General features: G+C 36.6%; 1 protein-coding gene across 1 annotated transcript in view; it reads right to left on the bottom strand.

The window, feature by feature from the left end:
* Positions 1 to 258: 258 nt before the first annotated feature.
* ZMAT4 (zinc finger matrin-type 4) overlaps positions 259 to 19084 on the bottom strand; it is a 223165-nt gene continuing 204339 nt past the window's right edge. Inside the window, exon 5 of the mRNA XM_008706305.2 lies at positions 259 to 359. Within this exon, the coding sequence (XP_008704527.2) occupies positions 259 to 359 (101 nt within the window). The remainder of the gene's footprint in view (positions 360 to 19084) is intronic.

Genomic DNA, 19084 nt, shown 5'->3' with positions numbered 1-19084 from the left:
GTTCTTGAAAAAATTAAAGAATGAAAACAAGCAAACAAAAGACACTGTATTACTTGTGCCAAAAAAGGAGAAGCCATTCTTTAAGTTGTGCTAGACAGACCCCAGAGGTTCTAGCATAAATATCAGGTGAACTTTGGAGATAAAGAGATGTCGTTTCCATTGACTTATTTTGAAGTAAGTAAAATGTTTAGCCTTTTTTCTCCCCACCATGTTATAAATTATATACAAAAGGACTGAAGGATGAAAGCATGAAAGTACCTACTTGGTCTGGTGTTTAGATCCTTTCAGGTGGGCATGATACTGTTCTATGGAGTTGAGAGAGACACTGCAGATGGTACATCTGTAATTGCGCCTCAGACCTGTGGACAACAGACAGACTTGATTAGCTGCATCCTTGCCATCGCTACCTGAATGAATACCAGAATCTCTAAAAGTTTAGAACAAAGTATGTAACAGGGCATCTGGTCTACCCCACTAACACTTCAATCCTAATTACAGAGCCCAACCAACACCTTCTTAGTAGAAGTTAGAAGCTGGCTGCTCCATTTCTGGATGCCTAAAATTATTAGAACATGCTTCCTTGAGATACAATATTTCTGGACATTTTGTTACCCAAGCAAAGACAATTCTACTTTTTCCTTAAGGCATATAGACATAGTATACTGTCATATCTGCAATGAAATTTGAGACTCCAGAGAAAAACTCCATCTCAATTATTCTTTCAACACTATTCCAATGGCAAAATCACAAATTCAACTTTAGACCTTATTCATTTGAATTCTTCCAGGATCATCTTATAAAATGTAAATACCCAAGAGATGGATAATAATCTAATTTACATAAAAGCTTGCTTTCCACCAAAGAGTTTAAAAGAAAGTTATTCATTAATTTGTTTATCAATTTAATTCATTCAATTCATTCATTAATAAAGTATCAACTTTGGACCAGGCACTAGGGATTCCAAGATGAATAAGATGCTCTTTGCTTTCAAGGAGTTTAGTAAAAACGTTGACTTCTTTATCATATTGATTCATCTAGACTCAAATGTGTTAGAAAGTAGCTATAACCAAACTTTAAACATTTGCCACAGCTCAGAGACCCACATGAAACACATTCCTTCTGTTAGTGTGTCCCATCAGACTAGAGAGAAAAGTAAACTGTGAATCATGATCTGAAAGTTTGAATTTAAATCTTGGCTCCAATCATTCCTGGTTGTATGATCTAGGGGAAATCATGCAATTTCTTCCTGGCCTCAACATGAAGACAAAGCCATTCACATCACAAGGTTGCTGCGAGAATTAGGCAAATAAAATATATTAAAATGCTTATCAAGTGACAGTTGTTATTAATTTTGCTCCAACATTCTATGTCTTACCATTGTAAAGCCAGAATTATAAACAGCTATAGCATTTTCCCCCTGATAATGCATATCACCTTTCTAAGAGACAAAATCATTCTCATTTTTCTAAAAGGAAAATAAAGCACAGTTTCAGTAGAATTGTGTAACCTGCGGCCTGGGTAACTTTATACAAATTAGTTGACTTCTCTGGACTTCTCTTTCCTTAAAGGATTGTGGGAAGGACTGAGTGAGATAAAGCATGTATGAAAGAGTATCTGGTAGATAACAAGTGATCAACATAAATTAGCTACTATTATGATTTCAAAGTGATATTAAAATGGAATTAATTTTTTCCTCAATGTCACAGATGAAGCCCTAAGTTGAAGCCCTATAACCACATTACTAAAGTGAAGTATCAAAGTCCCAGTTCAAAACATCCAAAGGAAATAGTCAAGAACCAATTTCTAATCCCAAGCTGACCACCCACAACCAGTCTAAAAGAGGTTGGAGAAGAATGAAAGAAATAGGTAGAAGATTTCTTAAAGGAGTCGTATTGTACTGTTTTACTTACCTTCCTCCATGTGAATTGCGGGTGTCCTTCACTCTCACCTCAAACCTATAGGAAAAGACTTCAGTGGAACTAACTCCCTAAAGATCTTCAGAAGTGCCTCCTTGCACTTGGAAAGTCATGTACTGTACTCTTTATACCCCCTGCAAGATTCGAAATGCTGGAGTCTGTGGTTTGTTAGCAACTTTGATGGCAAAGCAAGAAAGGTGGCAGGATTGGCATGTATTCTCACAGCTTGTCAGAGTAAAAGATACATGACAGCTTCCCACAGACCCACGTGTGTCCTGTGTATGAGGAGAGCCGGTTTGGCAATGTTTTGGATATCGGAATTGAGGGCATCAGACCTCGGCAGAAAGATGTTAAAAGTATTCAGTTGGGTATCTAGAGACTTAAAGTGACCCCAGAGGAAATGCTTAGCCCACATCAAGTAATGCTGAGTTCCTGAAAAGCCATGAAATCACCCCATGAAAAGAAGAGTCAGTTTGCAGCCACTGCCAGATCTGGCAGCATCTATGCCAGCTTTGTATGTTTATCTATCAAGTCAACTTTTATCTCCCTTGCCACTATAACATGAAACCTTGCATCCATCAGCCTTGGAGGAACCTGAGGCAACCTTCTGAGCTAAAGGGATAAAAGCAAAACCTTAGAAGAAAAGCAAGAGCCCTGGGCAGAGAAAAAGAGAGGAGCCTACTGAACTCTTTTTTCCCACAGCAAATAGGCAGCCCAAGTAGATCTAATCTAAGGGAGGGGAAAAAAACTAACTTTTAATAAAGTTTGGAGATATTTAAAAATTATTTTTCTATCCTGGATAGATCAATTAATGACAAAGTACTTTTATGTATCTAGGAATGGGAGTAAAGAACTCTTTTCAGCTTAAAAGTGAGTAAAAATTCATGAAACTCACCCTAGTTTTTATCCAAGGAGTAGTAAAAAATTCACCCCACAGAGATGGTTTGAAAGGGCGCGGGGGTGGGCAAGAATAACGTTGCTTTCTGATTACGTCCTATGAGTCCTACTGACAGAATGTTGCAACATCATCAATAACGTGACAAACAGCAGAACTTCCTGGAGCCTTTCAAGTTCGTAGGGACCCCATTCATGTTTCAGAGAAACCTGTTTTTCGTGTCCTATGATAAACTGGGCTGGCCAGTGTGAGGACTAACTTGTTTTTGATTCAGTTTCAATTACATAATTGGACACTGACTTACCTAATTTTTCAAGTTAGAGTCAATTCAGTTATGGGAAAAAAAAAACAATAAAACCACGGATCTCTGGAATCTTCTTGGGAATCCGTCTAAGGAACTGAAAACTTTCCCAGCACAGGTTGACAGCACAGAGATGCAACAGATAGCCGTTAACTCTCTATTACTTCAAGCAATGATTCCCAAACTTCCGAGTGTGGATGCACGCTCTAGCAATCATGCTGAAATGCAGATTCCCAGCCACAGCTTCCAGAGATTATGATTCTATAAGTTTTGCATTGGGCCTGGGAATCTATAAGAAGTTTCAGACCTGTAACCCAAACCATACCACACACATGCACAAATACACTTACACCTTAAAAAGAACTGAAACTGGCCCATGCACTCATACCCTTTTTGGTTACTTGCATTTGTTAGAACAATTCTGGGTCTTAAGAAAAAGAAGAAGGGAAGGGAAGGGAAGAGAAAGAAGAGAAGAGAAGAGAAGAGAAGAGAAGAGAAGAAGAGGAGAGGTGAGGAGAGGTGGGGAGAGGAGAGGAGAGGAGAGGAGAGGAGAGGAGAGGAGAAGAGAGGAGAGAGAAAAGAAAGCTATGCCATAGAGAAGAGCTGTGTTTACATCACTTTCCATTTCACAGGTGTGCATGACTCAGAAAGATGACTGTAGTCCATAAACCCAGAGAATATAAGTTATCACAACCAGCATGTGAGCTGTTTGAATGCTTCTGCAGGGCTGGTCCATTCCTTCTTTTATGCATGGAATCAGAATACGAAAACCAGCTTCAGGCCTTGCTCCCTGGGTTTTCCATCAATGCTGTCATAATAAAAGGTAACTACTATTTATATGGGTCCTCCTCAGACTACAGACTAATCAAAGTTCACCTCATAACAAATGGAGGTTCACCTTGGCAACAGACATAAATATTTATGTTTTAAAAATGGGCATTTTTAAGATCACCAACGAATCTAAAATATTCTGATCTGTGCTTTTCATTACAGTTCTCATACTTTGCAGCCCAACAGAGGCGTGGGCAGGAAATATCTGGCACTTTATTACGATGTAAACTACAGGAAGCATAAACTAGAAAGGCAGTGGGTATAAACAAGAACAAAGGCAGAGAAGGGGCAGAGGAGTCCTCCCCCACACATGACACAGTGTCCTTGGTGGGAAGTTAGGCCTTTATTAATGCTCAGTTGAAATCCTAATTAGTTTGGAATTATACAGCTCCTTTTTCCTCAGAGAACTAGAGGTTCTTATTAAACAAAAATGCTAACTTCCTTATTCAACTCATTTTCAGTGCAATATGATATTAAGAGTATCCTGAAACCTTAGCATACCTAAAGGTTATTTCTGCAGGATTGCTGTTATGTGTTGGAAAATATAGTCACTGCTGCAAGGATCTGGCAGTCCAGTTGGAGAGAGAAGGCATATATAAAAACAGCAACAGTGCAAGGTAGATCATAAAAAGTACCACAGTCAGGAGGAGTGGAATGTATGGGAATAGAGGGGGAGATTGTTTCTAACACAGAAAATCTGGGAAAGCTTCTTGAAGATGCATCACTTTTGCATTTGTATTCTTAGCACAGTGTGTAAAACAGATGGTCCTGGAGTGTTTAGCAGTATGGGACTACTCAATGTGTCTTTTCAAGTCTCACAAAGCCAGACTTTAGGTGCCCCTGCAACTTCACTTGTATCCATTTTACATTACTGAAACATCATTGCACCTTTATTACAATGCCAGCTAATTTTGCTGAATGCCAAGAATGTAGGAGAGAATAAAACAGACCAAATAATTTTTTATGTAGCTAGTCAGGTTCAAAGACAAGAAGCAAGTAAACAAATAAGCACATTATTACAGGTTGTGAAGATGTCACTCAGGATATATACAGGATAATGAGAGAGAAATGGGGAGGAAGGGTGATTTTGGACAGTATGGTCAACAGAGTTCTCTGAGAAGTGTGAAATGAAACCAGAGGGATGAGATTTAGGCTGTGATGTAAAAAACTGGTTAGAGAGTTGTCCAGGGGGAGTGAATAGTAAGCAGAGAGGGCCAGGAATGGAAATGGGCTAGGACTGTTCAACAAACAAACAAAACAAAGCAACTGCCAACCCAGAATTCTATATTCTGCAAAAATATCCTTCAAAATTGAAAGTGAAATAAAAACATTTTCAATAAACAAAAACTAAGAGAGTAGTTTGTCAGCAGACCTACATCACAGAAACGCTTTTAAGGCTCTTCAGGTGGAAGGCAAATGGCACCAGATACAAACTCAGATCTACAGGAAAAAATGAAGAATATGATAAATGATTAATATGTGGACATCTATCTTTTTTATTTCTCTAAATTTATTTGAAGAGAGAAAACAATTTAAAAAACTATACCATTATATTGTGTATTATGGTGTTTCTAATGTGTATGTACGTGTTAAATATATGATAACAATAGCACAAGAATGGATAGGAGTAGAACAATACTGTTAAAAGATTATCTTTTACATAAAATGGTAAATATTAGTTATAAATAGACAGTGGTCATTCAAGGATGAGTATTAAATTATAAAATCCCCTAGAAACAAATACAAAGATACAAAGCTAAAGAGCCTATGAAAAAATTACATAGGATAATAACAAAAATATATTTGATTAACCAAAAAGAAGGCAGAAAAAGAATAGGAAAATAGAAAACAGATGGAAAAAAATAGAAAATAAATGGCAAATGGTTCAGTTAAATTCAACCATATTAATAATTATATTATATGTAAATGGACCAAACATTTAAAAGAGAGAAATTGTCAGTCTAGATAAAAAGCAAGATTTAAATATATACTGTCTCCAGAGGTATATTTTGTACACTTATAGGCTAAGAGTAAAGGGATAGAAAAAAGACATACCATGAGAGCAATAAGCATACAAAGTGGAGCTGCCATATTAATATCAGGCAAACAGATTTCAAGATAAGAAATATTGCAGATATAAAGAGGATGTTTTATAATGATAAAGTGAGAAATTCATCAGGAGAACCTAACAATTTAAGTGAAATTTAGCTAATAATAAGGCTTATGAATACATGAGACAAGAACTGGTAGAAATAGATGAAAAAAATAGGCAAGTCCATAATAACAGGAGATTTTGACACTACTCTCTCAGTAGTTGATAAAGCAATAAGACAAAAAAACTCAGTAAAGTTTAAAAGATCTAAATAAAATTATCAACCATTTTGTACGAATGGGTATTTATAGAACACTGCACTCAACAATTGCAGAATATACAAACTTTTCAAGCATATATAGGAAGTAAACTAAAGGAATATGATGAGCCATTAAAAATTGTACTAAATTTCAAGTAATTATATTTTGTAGAGTGGTTTCTTTGACTGCAATTGAAATAAATAAATAATGGTAATATTTCTAAAAAGAGCTAAAATACTTAAACAACCTGTGATAAAAAAAATCCAAATGGAAATTAGGAAATAGTTTGAACTGAATGATAATGACCATATTACATATTAATCAGTTAATCAGTCTTTAATCAGTTTTTAGAGTGAAATGTATATGGCTCCATAACAGAAGGGAAGAGAGACTCAAAATTAATGGTCAAAGTTTAAATCCTATGAAACTAGAAAAAAACAAGAACATTAAACCAATACCAAGTAGAAGAAAAGAAATAATAAAGGGAAGAAATCAATAAAATAGAAACAAATTACAGAAAAATAACAAAAAATAACAAAACCCAAATCTGCTTTTTAGAAAGGATTAATGCATGTATTAATCTGTTGGAGGTTATAAAAAACAAGGAACATAAATTATGAAAATAAAAGAATTGTTATTAATACGGGTCCTACAGGCATTTTAAAAGGATAATAAAAGAAATAATATCATGAACAATGTTATGGCAGTAAATCTGACAAAGTATATGAGATGGACAAATGTCTTTAAAAATTCAATTTAACAAAGCTAACACATGATGAAATAGAAAATCGGGATTGCCATTTATTTATCTACTAATGAAATTGAATTTCTTATTCAAAATTTTCCCTCAAAAAAAGCTCTAGAACCAGAAAGTTCCTTGAACAAGTCTATCAAGCATTACATGATTGCATAATATCAATTTACACAAACTCTTTTCGTGAACAGAGGAAAAAATATTCCCATACTTATTTTAGAGCCAACATAACACCAATAAAAATGTTGATAGACTCTAAAAGACAATAAAATTGCAAACCAATATTTGTCATGAATATGACCAAAAAAATCCCTTAAAATTGAAACATATAACAGATGTAGATGTGTGTGTATGCATGTACACATATTAGTTCCATCATAACCAAGTTTGTTTATTCCAGGAAGTTGTGGTTTCAAATTTTAAAATCAAATAATATAATTCACTACATTGACACATGAAATGAGAAAATAATACAGTCTTAATAGATGCAGAAAAGAGCATTTGATAAATTTTGATATCCATTAATAATCAAAATTCTGAGCACAGTAGAAAAGACCTTTCTTAATTTAATAAAGAGCATCTATCAAAAACCTACAGTTAATATATTACATGGTGAAATATTGAAGTTTCTAAAATCAGAAAAAAGCCAAGAATATCACTCTTGTCATTTGTATACACCTTGCACCAGAGATTCTAGGCAGTGCAATGGAAGAAAGAAAGAAAGAAAGAAAGAAAGAAAGAAAGAAAGAAAGAAAGAAAGAGTGAAAGGCCCGCAGATTTGGAAATGAAGAAGTAAAAATATCTTTATTCATAGAAGATATGATTGTTTATATAGAAGATCCTAAGGGACTACAAAATAACTACTAGAATAAGTGAGTTTAAAAAGGTCACCATACACAAAGGCAGTAGCAAAAAAAATTGTGTTCTTAAAATAGCTTCAAACAACTGGAAAATAAAAATGAAAAATATCATTATAATAGTATCAAAAATATTTTAAAACACTTAAGAATAAAAGGAATAAATTTAGCAAAAGCTGTACAAGACTGAGAACTACAAAACATTGTTGAGAGAAATTAAGAGCTAGGATCTAAATAAGGACAGAATACACCATATTCATGAACCAAAAGAATCATTACTGTTAAGATAACAGTTCTGTAGATTCAATGCAAACTTGATCAGAATTTCAACAGGCTTTTTATAGAAACAGACAAGTGGATTCTAAAATTTGTGTGCAAATCTAAGTATCTAAAATGGCCAAAACAATTTGAAACAAGAAAATTTGGGGGACTCTCACTTGAGGATTTCAAGATTTACTACAGAAGTTGATATAATCATAATGGTGTTGCATTAGCATCAGGATGGATAAATTCTATCAATGGAATGCAATAGAGAGTCCAGAACTAGGTGTGCACAAAAGGGTCAATTGATATTTTTTCCAGTTTTATTGAAATATAATTGACATACATCCTTGTAGAAGTTTAAGGTGTACCCCATAATGACTTGACAATATCCATCCTCTCACATAGATTAAAAAGTTGAAGAAAAGAAAAAGGAAAAAAATAGATTTTTCTAATTATGAGAACTTTCAGGATCTGCCTTTTTAGCCACTTTCAAAAATACCGTGTAGCAGTGCTAACTATAGTCATCATGTTGTACATTACATCCCTAGTAGTTATTTATTTTATAACTAGAAATTTGTACCTTTTGACCACTTTCATTGATTTTCAATAACGGTGTCAAGGCAATTTGATGGGGAAAAGAAGGCTTTTTCAACAAACAGTGCTAAAACAACCAGATAAATGTATGAAACAAAAAGATGGACATCAATCTCTGCCTCACAGCACACATTAAAATTGACATTAATTGTAGATTTCAATGCAAAAGCTTAAACTATAAAGCTTCTAGGAAAATATAGAAGAGCTTTATGAACTTGGCATAGGCACAGATTTCCTAGGGAACAAAACACATTAAACATAAAAAAAATGATAAAATGGATTTTACAAAAAATGGAAGCTTCTATTTATAAAAAGTCACCATAAAGAAAACAAAAAGGGGAGCCACATCCTAGAGAAAAAAAAAATTTCTAATGCCTACATCTCATACAGCACTTGTGTCTGGAATACGTAATTAACGCCTACACACATGTCAATAATAAAAAGATATACAACCCAATTTTTCAAAGGACAGAATACTTGATCAGATTAGTCATAAAAGAAGATATAAAAATGATCAATAAGCACATGAAAAGGTGCTCAACATCATTCGTCACCAGGGAAATAAAAATCAAAAGAACCATTAAATACTATCACGTGCCCACTACAAATGCTGACATCAGATAAAACACCACCAAATGTAAATGCCCATATAGAACAATGGGAATTCTCATACCTCTGGAGGAGGTTGCAAAAATGGTAAAACTACTGGGAAAGCTGTCAGTTTCTTATAAAGTTAATTAGATATTTACCCTAAGACTCAGAAATTCTATTCCTAGACTATTTAACCCAGAGACACAAAAACTTAGTATAAAAAAAAAGAAGACTTGTACAAGAATGTTTATGGCAGTTTTATGTCTAATAGCCAAAATCTCAAAACAATCTAACATTCATCAACACAAATTGATAATTAAATTACAATATATTCATACAATGGAATAATACCTAGAAACCAAAAAACCAAAATAAAATGAAAAAAAAAAACCCTAATTTATGCAACAACATCAATGAGTCTCATGTAGGTAAAGAAATCAGACACAAAGGAGCACATACTGTGTGACTTCAACCCCTTATAAAGCTTAACAACAGCAAAGCTATTCTCTAATAATAGCAGAATTCAGAACAATGTTGTCTTTGGCGAGTGGATTGACTGGAAGGGGCACAAGAAAATTTTCCAGAGAAAAGTACCTGATTGGGATGGTAGTTACAGGGTATATTCATTGACCAAAATTCATCAGATCGTATACCCAAGATCCTCATATTTCATTTTATTAAGAAAAGTTAATAGATGTAGTTCTACACAAAAACCTCAGCAAACTAGAGACTCAAGTTTTGCCAGTTTCTGTTCCTCCTCATTTATACACTACACATTCTATTGTTTTACATTACTAGAAAGTAAATTTCATTTTCCTGTATATGCTTTGATAACCTTGTAACACGCCAAGAAATATTTCCATATGTTCCGTATTCAGGGCTTACTAAAGCTGGGACCATTTTGAAAGATGATTAATAATATAAAAGTAAAAAAAAATAAGGCATTTGGTTTTGAATTATTTCTTTCTTCCCTACTTCTTACACATTCATTAATCAAATGGTCCTCTAAATGGATTTGTCATCTTCCAGTATAAAAAATAGTAGCAATACTTACATTATATATGCCATACATAAGCACCATTGTGCTCACTTTAGCCATTTACCCTTTGCAACACCCTATGAGCAGACACTACCATTATCCTGATTTAACAGATGAGGAAATTGAGGTACAGAGACTTACTCAAAATCAGAGAGCTGGTTGGAGACACAGCTGGATTTTGAACCCACGCATTCTGCTCAGGAGTCAAGCTCCTAACAATTACGCATTCTGCCTCCTGTAACAGGTGACTAGGAATGAAGTCACAGAAATACAAAAGGCTCTTTAGGGCTTATCTAGTCCAGTGGTCCTCACACTGGCCTCTAGAGAATCTAGTGCAAGTTGTTAACACAAATTACGGGTGACTGTGATTCAATAAATCCAGAGAGGAACCTAAAAACTACATTATCTAAAGCTCCCCAAGGTGCAAGTTCTGGAGAAACCATTGGTATGGTCCAAAACCCCATGGTGGATGCATGAAGTTTTTTACAAGCAGAGTTGTTTGTATCAGCTTGCACTTGGAGGTGTTCTTTTTTAAATATGGCTGACTTCAGCCACTGGCCTCAGTTCTGCTTTGTGCACAATTTTATTACCATCTCTTCAAATACATTACATTCTTGAGGAAAATTATCTTGTCCCCTAAGGTTCTGTTTACCAGGCTGAACGTCTATTGACACTTTGACAATGTTTTTCATTATTACATAGGTTCAAGTTCCCTGCATGATCTCTACCATTACCTTTTGAATGGCATTTCCTGTTTGTTGATGGCATTCTTATGCTATAACCCTCAAACTGAAGGTCAAGTCTCTAGTGTGGTTTTGTCAGTATACAACATATAGCGGGACGGTCACAGCCCTTGTACACCATTAATTCTAACAATGCTTTTAAAGCTGTGTGTGTGTGTGTGTGTGTGTGTGTGTGTGTGTGTGTGTATGGCGACAATGACCCACTGAAATACGTACTTATATTGAACCTACTGTCAATCAATTCTAAGTCTTTTCCACACAGGTTTATGCTAAGCCAAATTTTCATTTCCTCTAATTTTATATTTGATTATTGTTCTTGCTTATCCCCATTAAGCTCCATCTCAATTAATTCTACCTAATCCTCTAGGGATAGCAAATATAATGCAGCTCATATATCAATTCTGATTGGTTGGTAGTGGCTGCCAGAGTGCTATGAAAAGATTATGAGTCCTCCTTTTAGATGATAAAGAAAGATCACCATCATCTGTTAGCCAAGTCTCTTATTGGCGAGGGGTAGAGTGCTAGTGGCAGGCTTTCGATGTCTGTGTCATTCCAGCTCTAGCACCTTAACATAAATCATAGAAAATTCAGGCTAAGGAATATTTTGGTAAACCAGGAAGTCATCAAAATGTAGGTGGTAGTTAAAACCATAGGAATAGTTGGATCATCTATGGAGATGGTATAGGTAAAGGGAAGAGAATATAGAAGTTAGAACTTCTTGATGTTACTCTGATGCACAGGGTAGGAACCAGGTCCATGGATATCCCCTGTTCCCACTGGATCCCTACTTTTGGTGTTGCTGAATCCAGGGCCAGATGTGGGTGTGGGAACCCGGTGCAAGGTCACCCATATCCTTGAAGTTGGAGCACCAATACTCAGACACAGTCTTCAGCTCCAGTTTTCCCTCATGAGTAGTTTATCTTTGCTCTTCCCTACCTCACAACCATTTTTCCTTCCTGGCTGCTAACCCTGCTGACTTCAGGTCCAGCACTAGATGCAGAAGAAACAGCATTATGTACACTGACTCACCACTTCCTATAATTACATAAAGTCTGATCCTTATAATGAGTTCCTTACTCTATACCATTCATGGTTCTTGTACTCCTCTGATCAAATCCTAACTGATAGAAGTGATATTGAGGAAGCAGAAGGAAGAAAGCTTTTCTAGAAGAGTGAAGGAGTCACTATTATCATATTTAATAATTTAGTAATTGTTATTAGCCCATTTTACAGGTGAGAAAACCATGGTCTTAAGACATTTAAGATCATGGAACTAGCAAGTGGAAAAGCTAGATCTGAGTCCACCTATTTCTGATTTCAAAGCTAGTGACCTTAATAACTACATTAGAGCTTTTATTAGAAAAATGGGAGTGAGAGAAGGAAAGTACAAGAATCCTGTTTCTTAAAAACAAACAAACAAACACCCCCTTAATTTGAAACTAATATGTAAAATAGACAAAGCATAGCTGCTTTAGTTGAAATACTGGTTAGGGGGCTCAAACGCCAGTTGGTTTCCCATCACACTCCAAGCAAAGCACTTAGAGTACCATAAGTAAGGGACTGTGTGGGCTCTGTAGAGCAGAGTTTGACAACCACTGCATTCTGTCAAGCTACCCCTCACAAGGATAACATGAGGAATGCTTTTATGTCCAATATTAGACTTGCACTATGGAAGATCTCTTCCCTGTGAGTTTAAGCCAAGGAGACCTCACTAAGATCAGGATTTGATGCAGTGCCAGTTAAAGAAGAGCCTCTTCCTCCATCCTATAGTCATTACCGTGTACAGGATGCTTAAATGCTTAGCCTTCTGAATTCATTTCATTGCTTATGGGCATAGACTGCAGGGTACCAAACAGTCAATTAAACAAAGAACACACATTTTCTAAAACAATTCTTTCTCTGCTTAAATAGTATATATGTAAAGCCTTGAAAATGGAATCAGGAAGCAAATGGCTTTGGATCTTCAAAAGCTATTTCCAAACGAACAAAACCTAAAGCTATGGAATAAATTTATTCTCAGTAATTAAAAGACAATTTCAGCCATGTTGGATGCCTGACCCAAGAAAGGACTGGAAAATTGTCACCCTACTGGGAAGACTCAGAAGGCACAGAGTAGTTTTTTCTAAATATTTAAAAAGCTGCTTTACTGTAAGAAGGTTTAGATGTATTCTACATGGCAGAGGATAGATGATACATTTTCATGCTTTGAGCATATCAGCCCCATACAACCTTGACCTTAGCCTTAGAGGTTATCACTACTATTATGATAATACCCAAAGGATTGAACTGGTTTTTCTTTATTTTTGTGAGTTGAATTAAATGTTAAGAAAACAGAAATAAACCTACTCTGAAGCAATCTGTTATTTGAATTGTACTCAAGTGATTTTTAAAAATATATTAAATAACCACATATGAGCAAAATACCTTTTTCCTGGTCTGGATGTTGATGTAATACAAATGGAAATTCACAGAACACGAAATGTGCTTTTTCCTGTGAGTCCCACAGCCATTGATCTCTGTGGATATAAACAACTAAATAGCTGGACCATTTTTTTATGTAAAGTGTTTTCATAAAATTTATTTTTTTTCTACATCACAATTGCTGATTACCGATTCCATTACACCTAAACTAGACGATACTCCTAACATGAAGTTATAGGTTATGGCATCAAATTATACAACAGGTTAAATGAGGGCCAAATAGTCATTTGTAACCCGCAAGGTGTGTAGAAAGCACAGATGCACAGATCTTCCCTTCCTCTCTGTCCTTCAGGGATGCCTCTTCAGACCATTTCTCATTTCTCCCCAAGGGCTCAGGATCACAGGCTGCAGTGATTTCCCTGAAGAATTGTCAGTAGGGCTATTAGGGCCACAGCTGTCAAAGAATCATGGTATTGACCTTTTAGCTGTATCAGCTGAGGACACAGTGATTGTCAGCTCTTTCAGACCTCCACTGGAAGTCCAAATCCCTCTTTAGCAATACTTGCTCTGGAGCTGCACCAGCCACCTGGTCAATCGAAAGGCCCCAGGAAGCAGGAGACGCTTTGGTGGTCATTTCTAAGAGATCTAGCCCAAGAAGGACTCAAAGGTGAAGTATGAACAGCAAGTGTCCTAATTGTCTGTATCTCCTTTGAATCACTTTATAAATGAGATTATGCTCTTTCCCTCTATCATTCACACACAAAACAGCCGTTAGGTATAGGAATATAATCTTTGGTGTCCTTCTAGTTCTTTTGTTAGTCACTGTTGCCTGCTTATAGACATCCATCTCCTATGGTCAGATCTTTACCTTACTTTGAGCAGGCAGCCTGACAAACTCTGTGCTAAGTCGTGGCTCTATGCTGCTTCCTTGCAGGACTGGCCCTTTAGTAGAGATGTTTGAAATTAAAAAGTCTTCAACACGCAAAGAAAATAACTTTAAAGGTGGAGTTTCTGGTTTTGCCAGAAGGGTTGGGAGAGAGCTTTATGAAGTCAGTGGGCCTCAAATGACTGCTACCATGAAACTGCCTGCTCTGCCTTCCCCTGGCAGATACCCTGACACATGTGGCCCTACTGTGACTTGAGGAAGTGACTTTTCTCCAGGACACATGGCAGGAGAGCTCCCTATTTAATACCATTGTCCAGCCTTACCTATTTATAGAAACGTGCCTGATCTTGTTTGATTTATAATGTAACAGACAATAGCAAAATGCACAACTTACAGGTAGAGGAAACGTGATTATAGAAAAAGAAAAAAATTGTGAAAAATCTAGGAAAGACAGATTCAATAATTCTCAAATATACTGGAGCCTAAGAATATGGGAAACAAATGACATGGAAGAATGATGGACCCATCGATCATTTTCAGGAGGCTGGAAACTGTATTTTTCCCTCTTTGAATCTATACTTGTTTTTAAACCTCAGGTGTCTCCATTCCCTCATCTGTAAGTTGGAGATAATTATTGGCCTACCTTAGAGAGTTTATATGAAAAGCAAAAGACTTAATGTAGGTGAATAACAACACAACAGCTCAATAAATGTAAATTACAGTCGTTATTTTTAATAATGATGATCCTTTGTCTTAGACAAAAATACAGCCCTAACTCATGAATGGGAGAGTCATAATAATTTAATATTCTGAAAGAATTCTCTTTTTTAGAATTCTGAGGCATATTCAAATTATTCTGGCAAGCTGCCTTCTCTACAGATGCTATTTATACACATCTTTTTTGTCAGGTCAAATGTTTCCTTATAAACTAATCATCCTATATATTTGCTTGGCATAAAGTTGAATTGAAAATTATCCCTATTCTTCATTTAAACATTTTTTTTTGAAAACATGGAAGATATGACATTACATGAACTGCTTCTTAGAAAGCTGTTGACACAGTGGATCTCAATGTATTTTCCCTGCTTTGTTCTTAAATTGAGTGATTGAGGCTATTGAATAGGTAATTAACTAAGTTCATATATTAGATAAAAAGGAAAGCTCAGAAGGGTATATTGGAAGTCGTGTAATTGCATCTTTTTTATTCTTAAAGAGTGCACTCAGGATCTATCTGAAGATTTGGGCTTTTCCCTCCACTAACAGCCTCTGTTAACAATGCCATTTGTTCTCTAGAGTCCTTATAAATACTGAGCAGGCAGTGGCTCTGGTGAGAGTGGCAATTCCTTTCCAATTGCTCAATCTGACTTCCCAGTAAACTTGGATGTATCTAAATAGAATATCTATCTATCTATTTATCTATCTATCTATCATCTATCTATCTATCTATCTATCAATCATCTTCTATTATCCATATATCCACATAATGATATATGATACAATAGGACATGATATATGATATCATTCATGGATTCATATTTATAAAATCACTTACTCGCTAAAACTTACTTGTAATCCCCGAATCAATACTGGCAATGCCTTGTGGTCATTCACAGACATGTACAGAGCAGCCCACGTGTGTGTTCCCAAAAGAGGTTAGACAGATGACACTCTGCCTTCTGTTTCAGCTCTCCCACAGAGTTGACCAGAGGATGGAGATGGCAGGGACCAGCCAGTGTAGTCCTGCAAATCCAGCTTTGGGGCGAGTTGATGAGTTTGAATCCCAGCTCTGACACCTGTTAGTGGGATGGCCTCAGGCAAGCCACTTAACACTTTCATAATATAAAGAAAAAAGACTCTACTGGTATGAGTGATTTGTTGAGAAGAGTATAATCTATGTGAGATGTGTGTACAGACAAATGTACGTATTTCCCCTAGGAGCGGCGGTTCAGTGGTAGCTCAGTCAGTGTTGAGGTGGAGGGATTTATGGAATAAGTAGTGTGAATAAAGAGAATTGACTGTATATACTTGCAATGGGAAGCTGAGACAATATGAGAACCTGCAGGCCATTGTGATGGGTAGCTCAAAAAGCATAAAATGCCCAGAAATGAGGTTAGAATATCCCCTTCTCCCCCCCAAAGAAGAAAGGCAAGAGAAATTAACTGAAATTTAACTGAAATAAAACCAAGCTTTTTGCTTTCCATTCAGAGCCATTCCTTCCACAGAGCTCTGCTTTCCAGGCTGCTCAGACTCAAAGGTGTACAGCCAGCCCCCAAGCCTCTTTCCACCCCATCCAGGTCGGGGGCATGCTGCTTCTCTGCAGGACTAGCGCCATCTTCAAAATACATCCAGCATCTATTCTTACATTCTAAAAATGTAAATTGTTTTGATTGTGGTAAATACACATAACATAAATGTGCCAACTTGACCATGTTGAGGTGTATAGTTCAGTGGCGTAAAGCACATCCACACTGCCATGCTGCCCTTGCCACCCTCCACCCATGGGACTCTTCTCATCTTATAAAGTGGAACTCTGCACCCATTAAACAGCAATGCCCCTGCTTCTCCCCCTCCAGTCCCTGGCAACCACCATTCTACTTTCTGTCTCTGAATCAGACTGCTCATATGAGTGGATCCACTCAGTATTTGCCCTCTTGTGGTTGGCTTATTTCATCTAGGGTCCTGTCCTCAGGTTCATCCATGTTGGAGCATGTCAGACTCTCCTCCCTTTTCACGGCTGAATACTATTCCATTTATGCATCTATACCACGTCTTGTTTTTCTGTTCACATCACTTCCACCTTCTGCCTACAGTGAATAATGCTGACATGAGCACGGATCTGTGCCTGGTAAATACCCAGAAGTAGAATATCTGGATAAAATAGATCCAAAATCCATTCTTGACACCTCTGCTGCTACCACCCTAGCCTAAGCCCTGCTTATTTCCCATCTGAACTATCACAATTGGTGTCTACCCTATCTCCCTGCGGCTGCTCTTTTTACCTCCTTAGTTCTCAACGCAGAAACCAGAGAGATCCTGCAAACATGCAGTCCAGTGGCTTCCTATCACACACTGATGACAAGCCGGAGTCATCACAGCAGCCTCAGACGGTCATGCTGCCCGATCTCCCCCATTGCCTCTCTGCCTCACCTCCCTCGACCCCACCCCTTGCTCACCCCTCCATCCACTCATAGCCAGATCTGCGCATGACTTGTCCTCAGCCACCTCAGATCTTCATCCAAGTGTCACTTTCTCTGGGAGGCCTTTGTTGACTGCTCTGGTTGCATTGCAAACCTCCTCACTTCATCACCTCCTTTATTCCCTTCATCTTTCTTTTAGCACTTAGCAGCATCTCATATGTATTTTACTCTTTAAAACAATTTTCTGAAATGCTGCACTAAAATCTAACCTTCAAGAAGGCATATAGTTTTGTCTTTCTGTTTAACAAGCTCAGAGGAGTGTCTGATACAGAGTGGCATGCAGTAAATATTTGAATGAATGGATAGATGGATGAAAAATGAGATGAATAACCATCAAAAGCTAATACAGACACCAATATTGTACTGTATGCTCGCTAACTAAAATTTAAGTTAAAAAAATTAAAATAAATAAAAGATAATACAGATCAGTTGAACACTGAAGAAATGCTTAATCTTTAGAGAAATATCCAAATGATCCTTTATTTTTTTGGTTACCTGGATGGGAAAATTCACGTAACTACTATTTGAATTTCACACCTATTTACTTTTAAAAAAGATTTTATTTATTTATTTGAAAGAGAGCACGAGGTGGGGGAGAGGGAGAAGCAGGCTTCCTGCAATCAGGGTGCATGACGGGGAGCTCGATCCCAGGACCCTGGGGTCATGGCCTGTCCCAAAGGCAGATGCTTAACTGATTGAGCCACCTGGGCACCCCTATTTCATGCTTATTTAAAACCAGTGTTTGTGAATGGGGGAGCAGGGTGTTAAAAATAACTATAGAGCCTCTCTTCCTCCCACCAAAATTCCAACGTGCCTCTCCTAAAGGAACTATTTGAAGAGACAAAGTATATGTGTATTTTTAAAAACTCCCTGAGTTTTATGACATAAAATTAGACTACAGATTGGGAAAAAAAACACACATACAATTCATTTTTTTCATATGCCACCATTTGATATGCTTATTTTGAACATCAAAGTAATGCACAAAGTACCTAATTAAAGGGTACATTGAATTTACTGTGGAATTGTATGTGGACATGTGTAGAAAAATAGATAAAATATTAGACCTACAATCCCATGAGATAAAATCTCAACAGCTACAAAATTCCTTTTTGATGTTCCAACTAATAATTTCTAGGTATAACAATTACCAGGTGTGTGGATTGTCACAGGATTTTTCCTGCTCAGCCAATTCAAATAACTGATCTTTAGTCAGCAGTTATAATTTGGTGGGAAAATTTGACTGGAAAATAGTTAATTCAATAAGTAGACATGGTTAAATCAAACAAAAGTTTTTGAGATTTTTAGAACTCTTACAAATGCCTGGCATTGACCTCTATTCTGACATATTTCCAAAATAAATTGTTAGGGTCCCAGATTCAGTCATTGCAATTTCTCCCATCCTTTTTCCTTCTTGTTTTCTCCATTGCATTTTAATTACCT

This window comes from Ursus maritimus, unplaced genomic scaffold (genome assembly GCF_017311325.1).
Source record: "Ursus maritimus isolate PB19 unplaced genomic scaffold, ASM1731132v1 scaffold_28, whole genome shotgun sequence".
NCBI classification, from domain to species: domain Eukaryota; kingdom Metazoa; phylum Chordata; class Mammalia; order Carnivora; family Ursidae; genus Ursus; species Ursus maritimus.
This window is presented reverse-complemented; position numbering and strand designations above follow the sequence as displayed.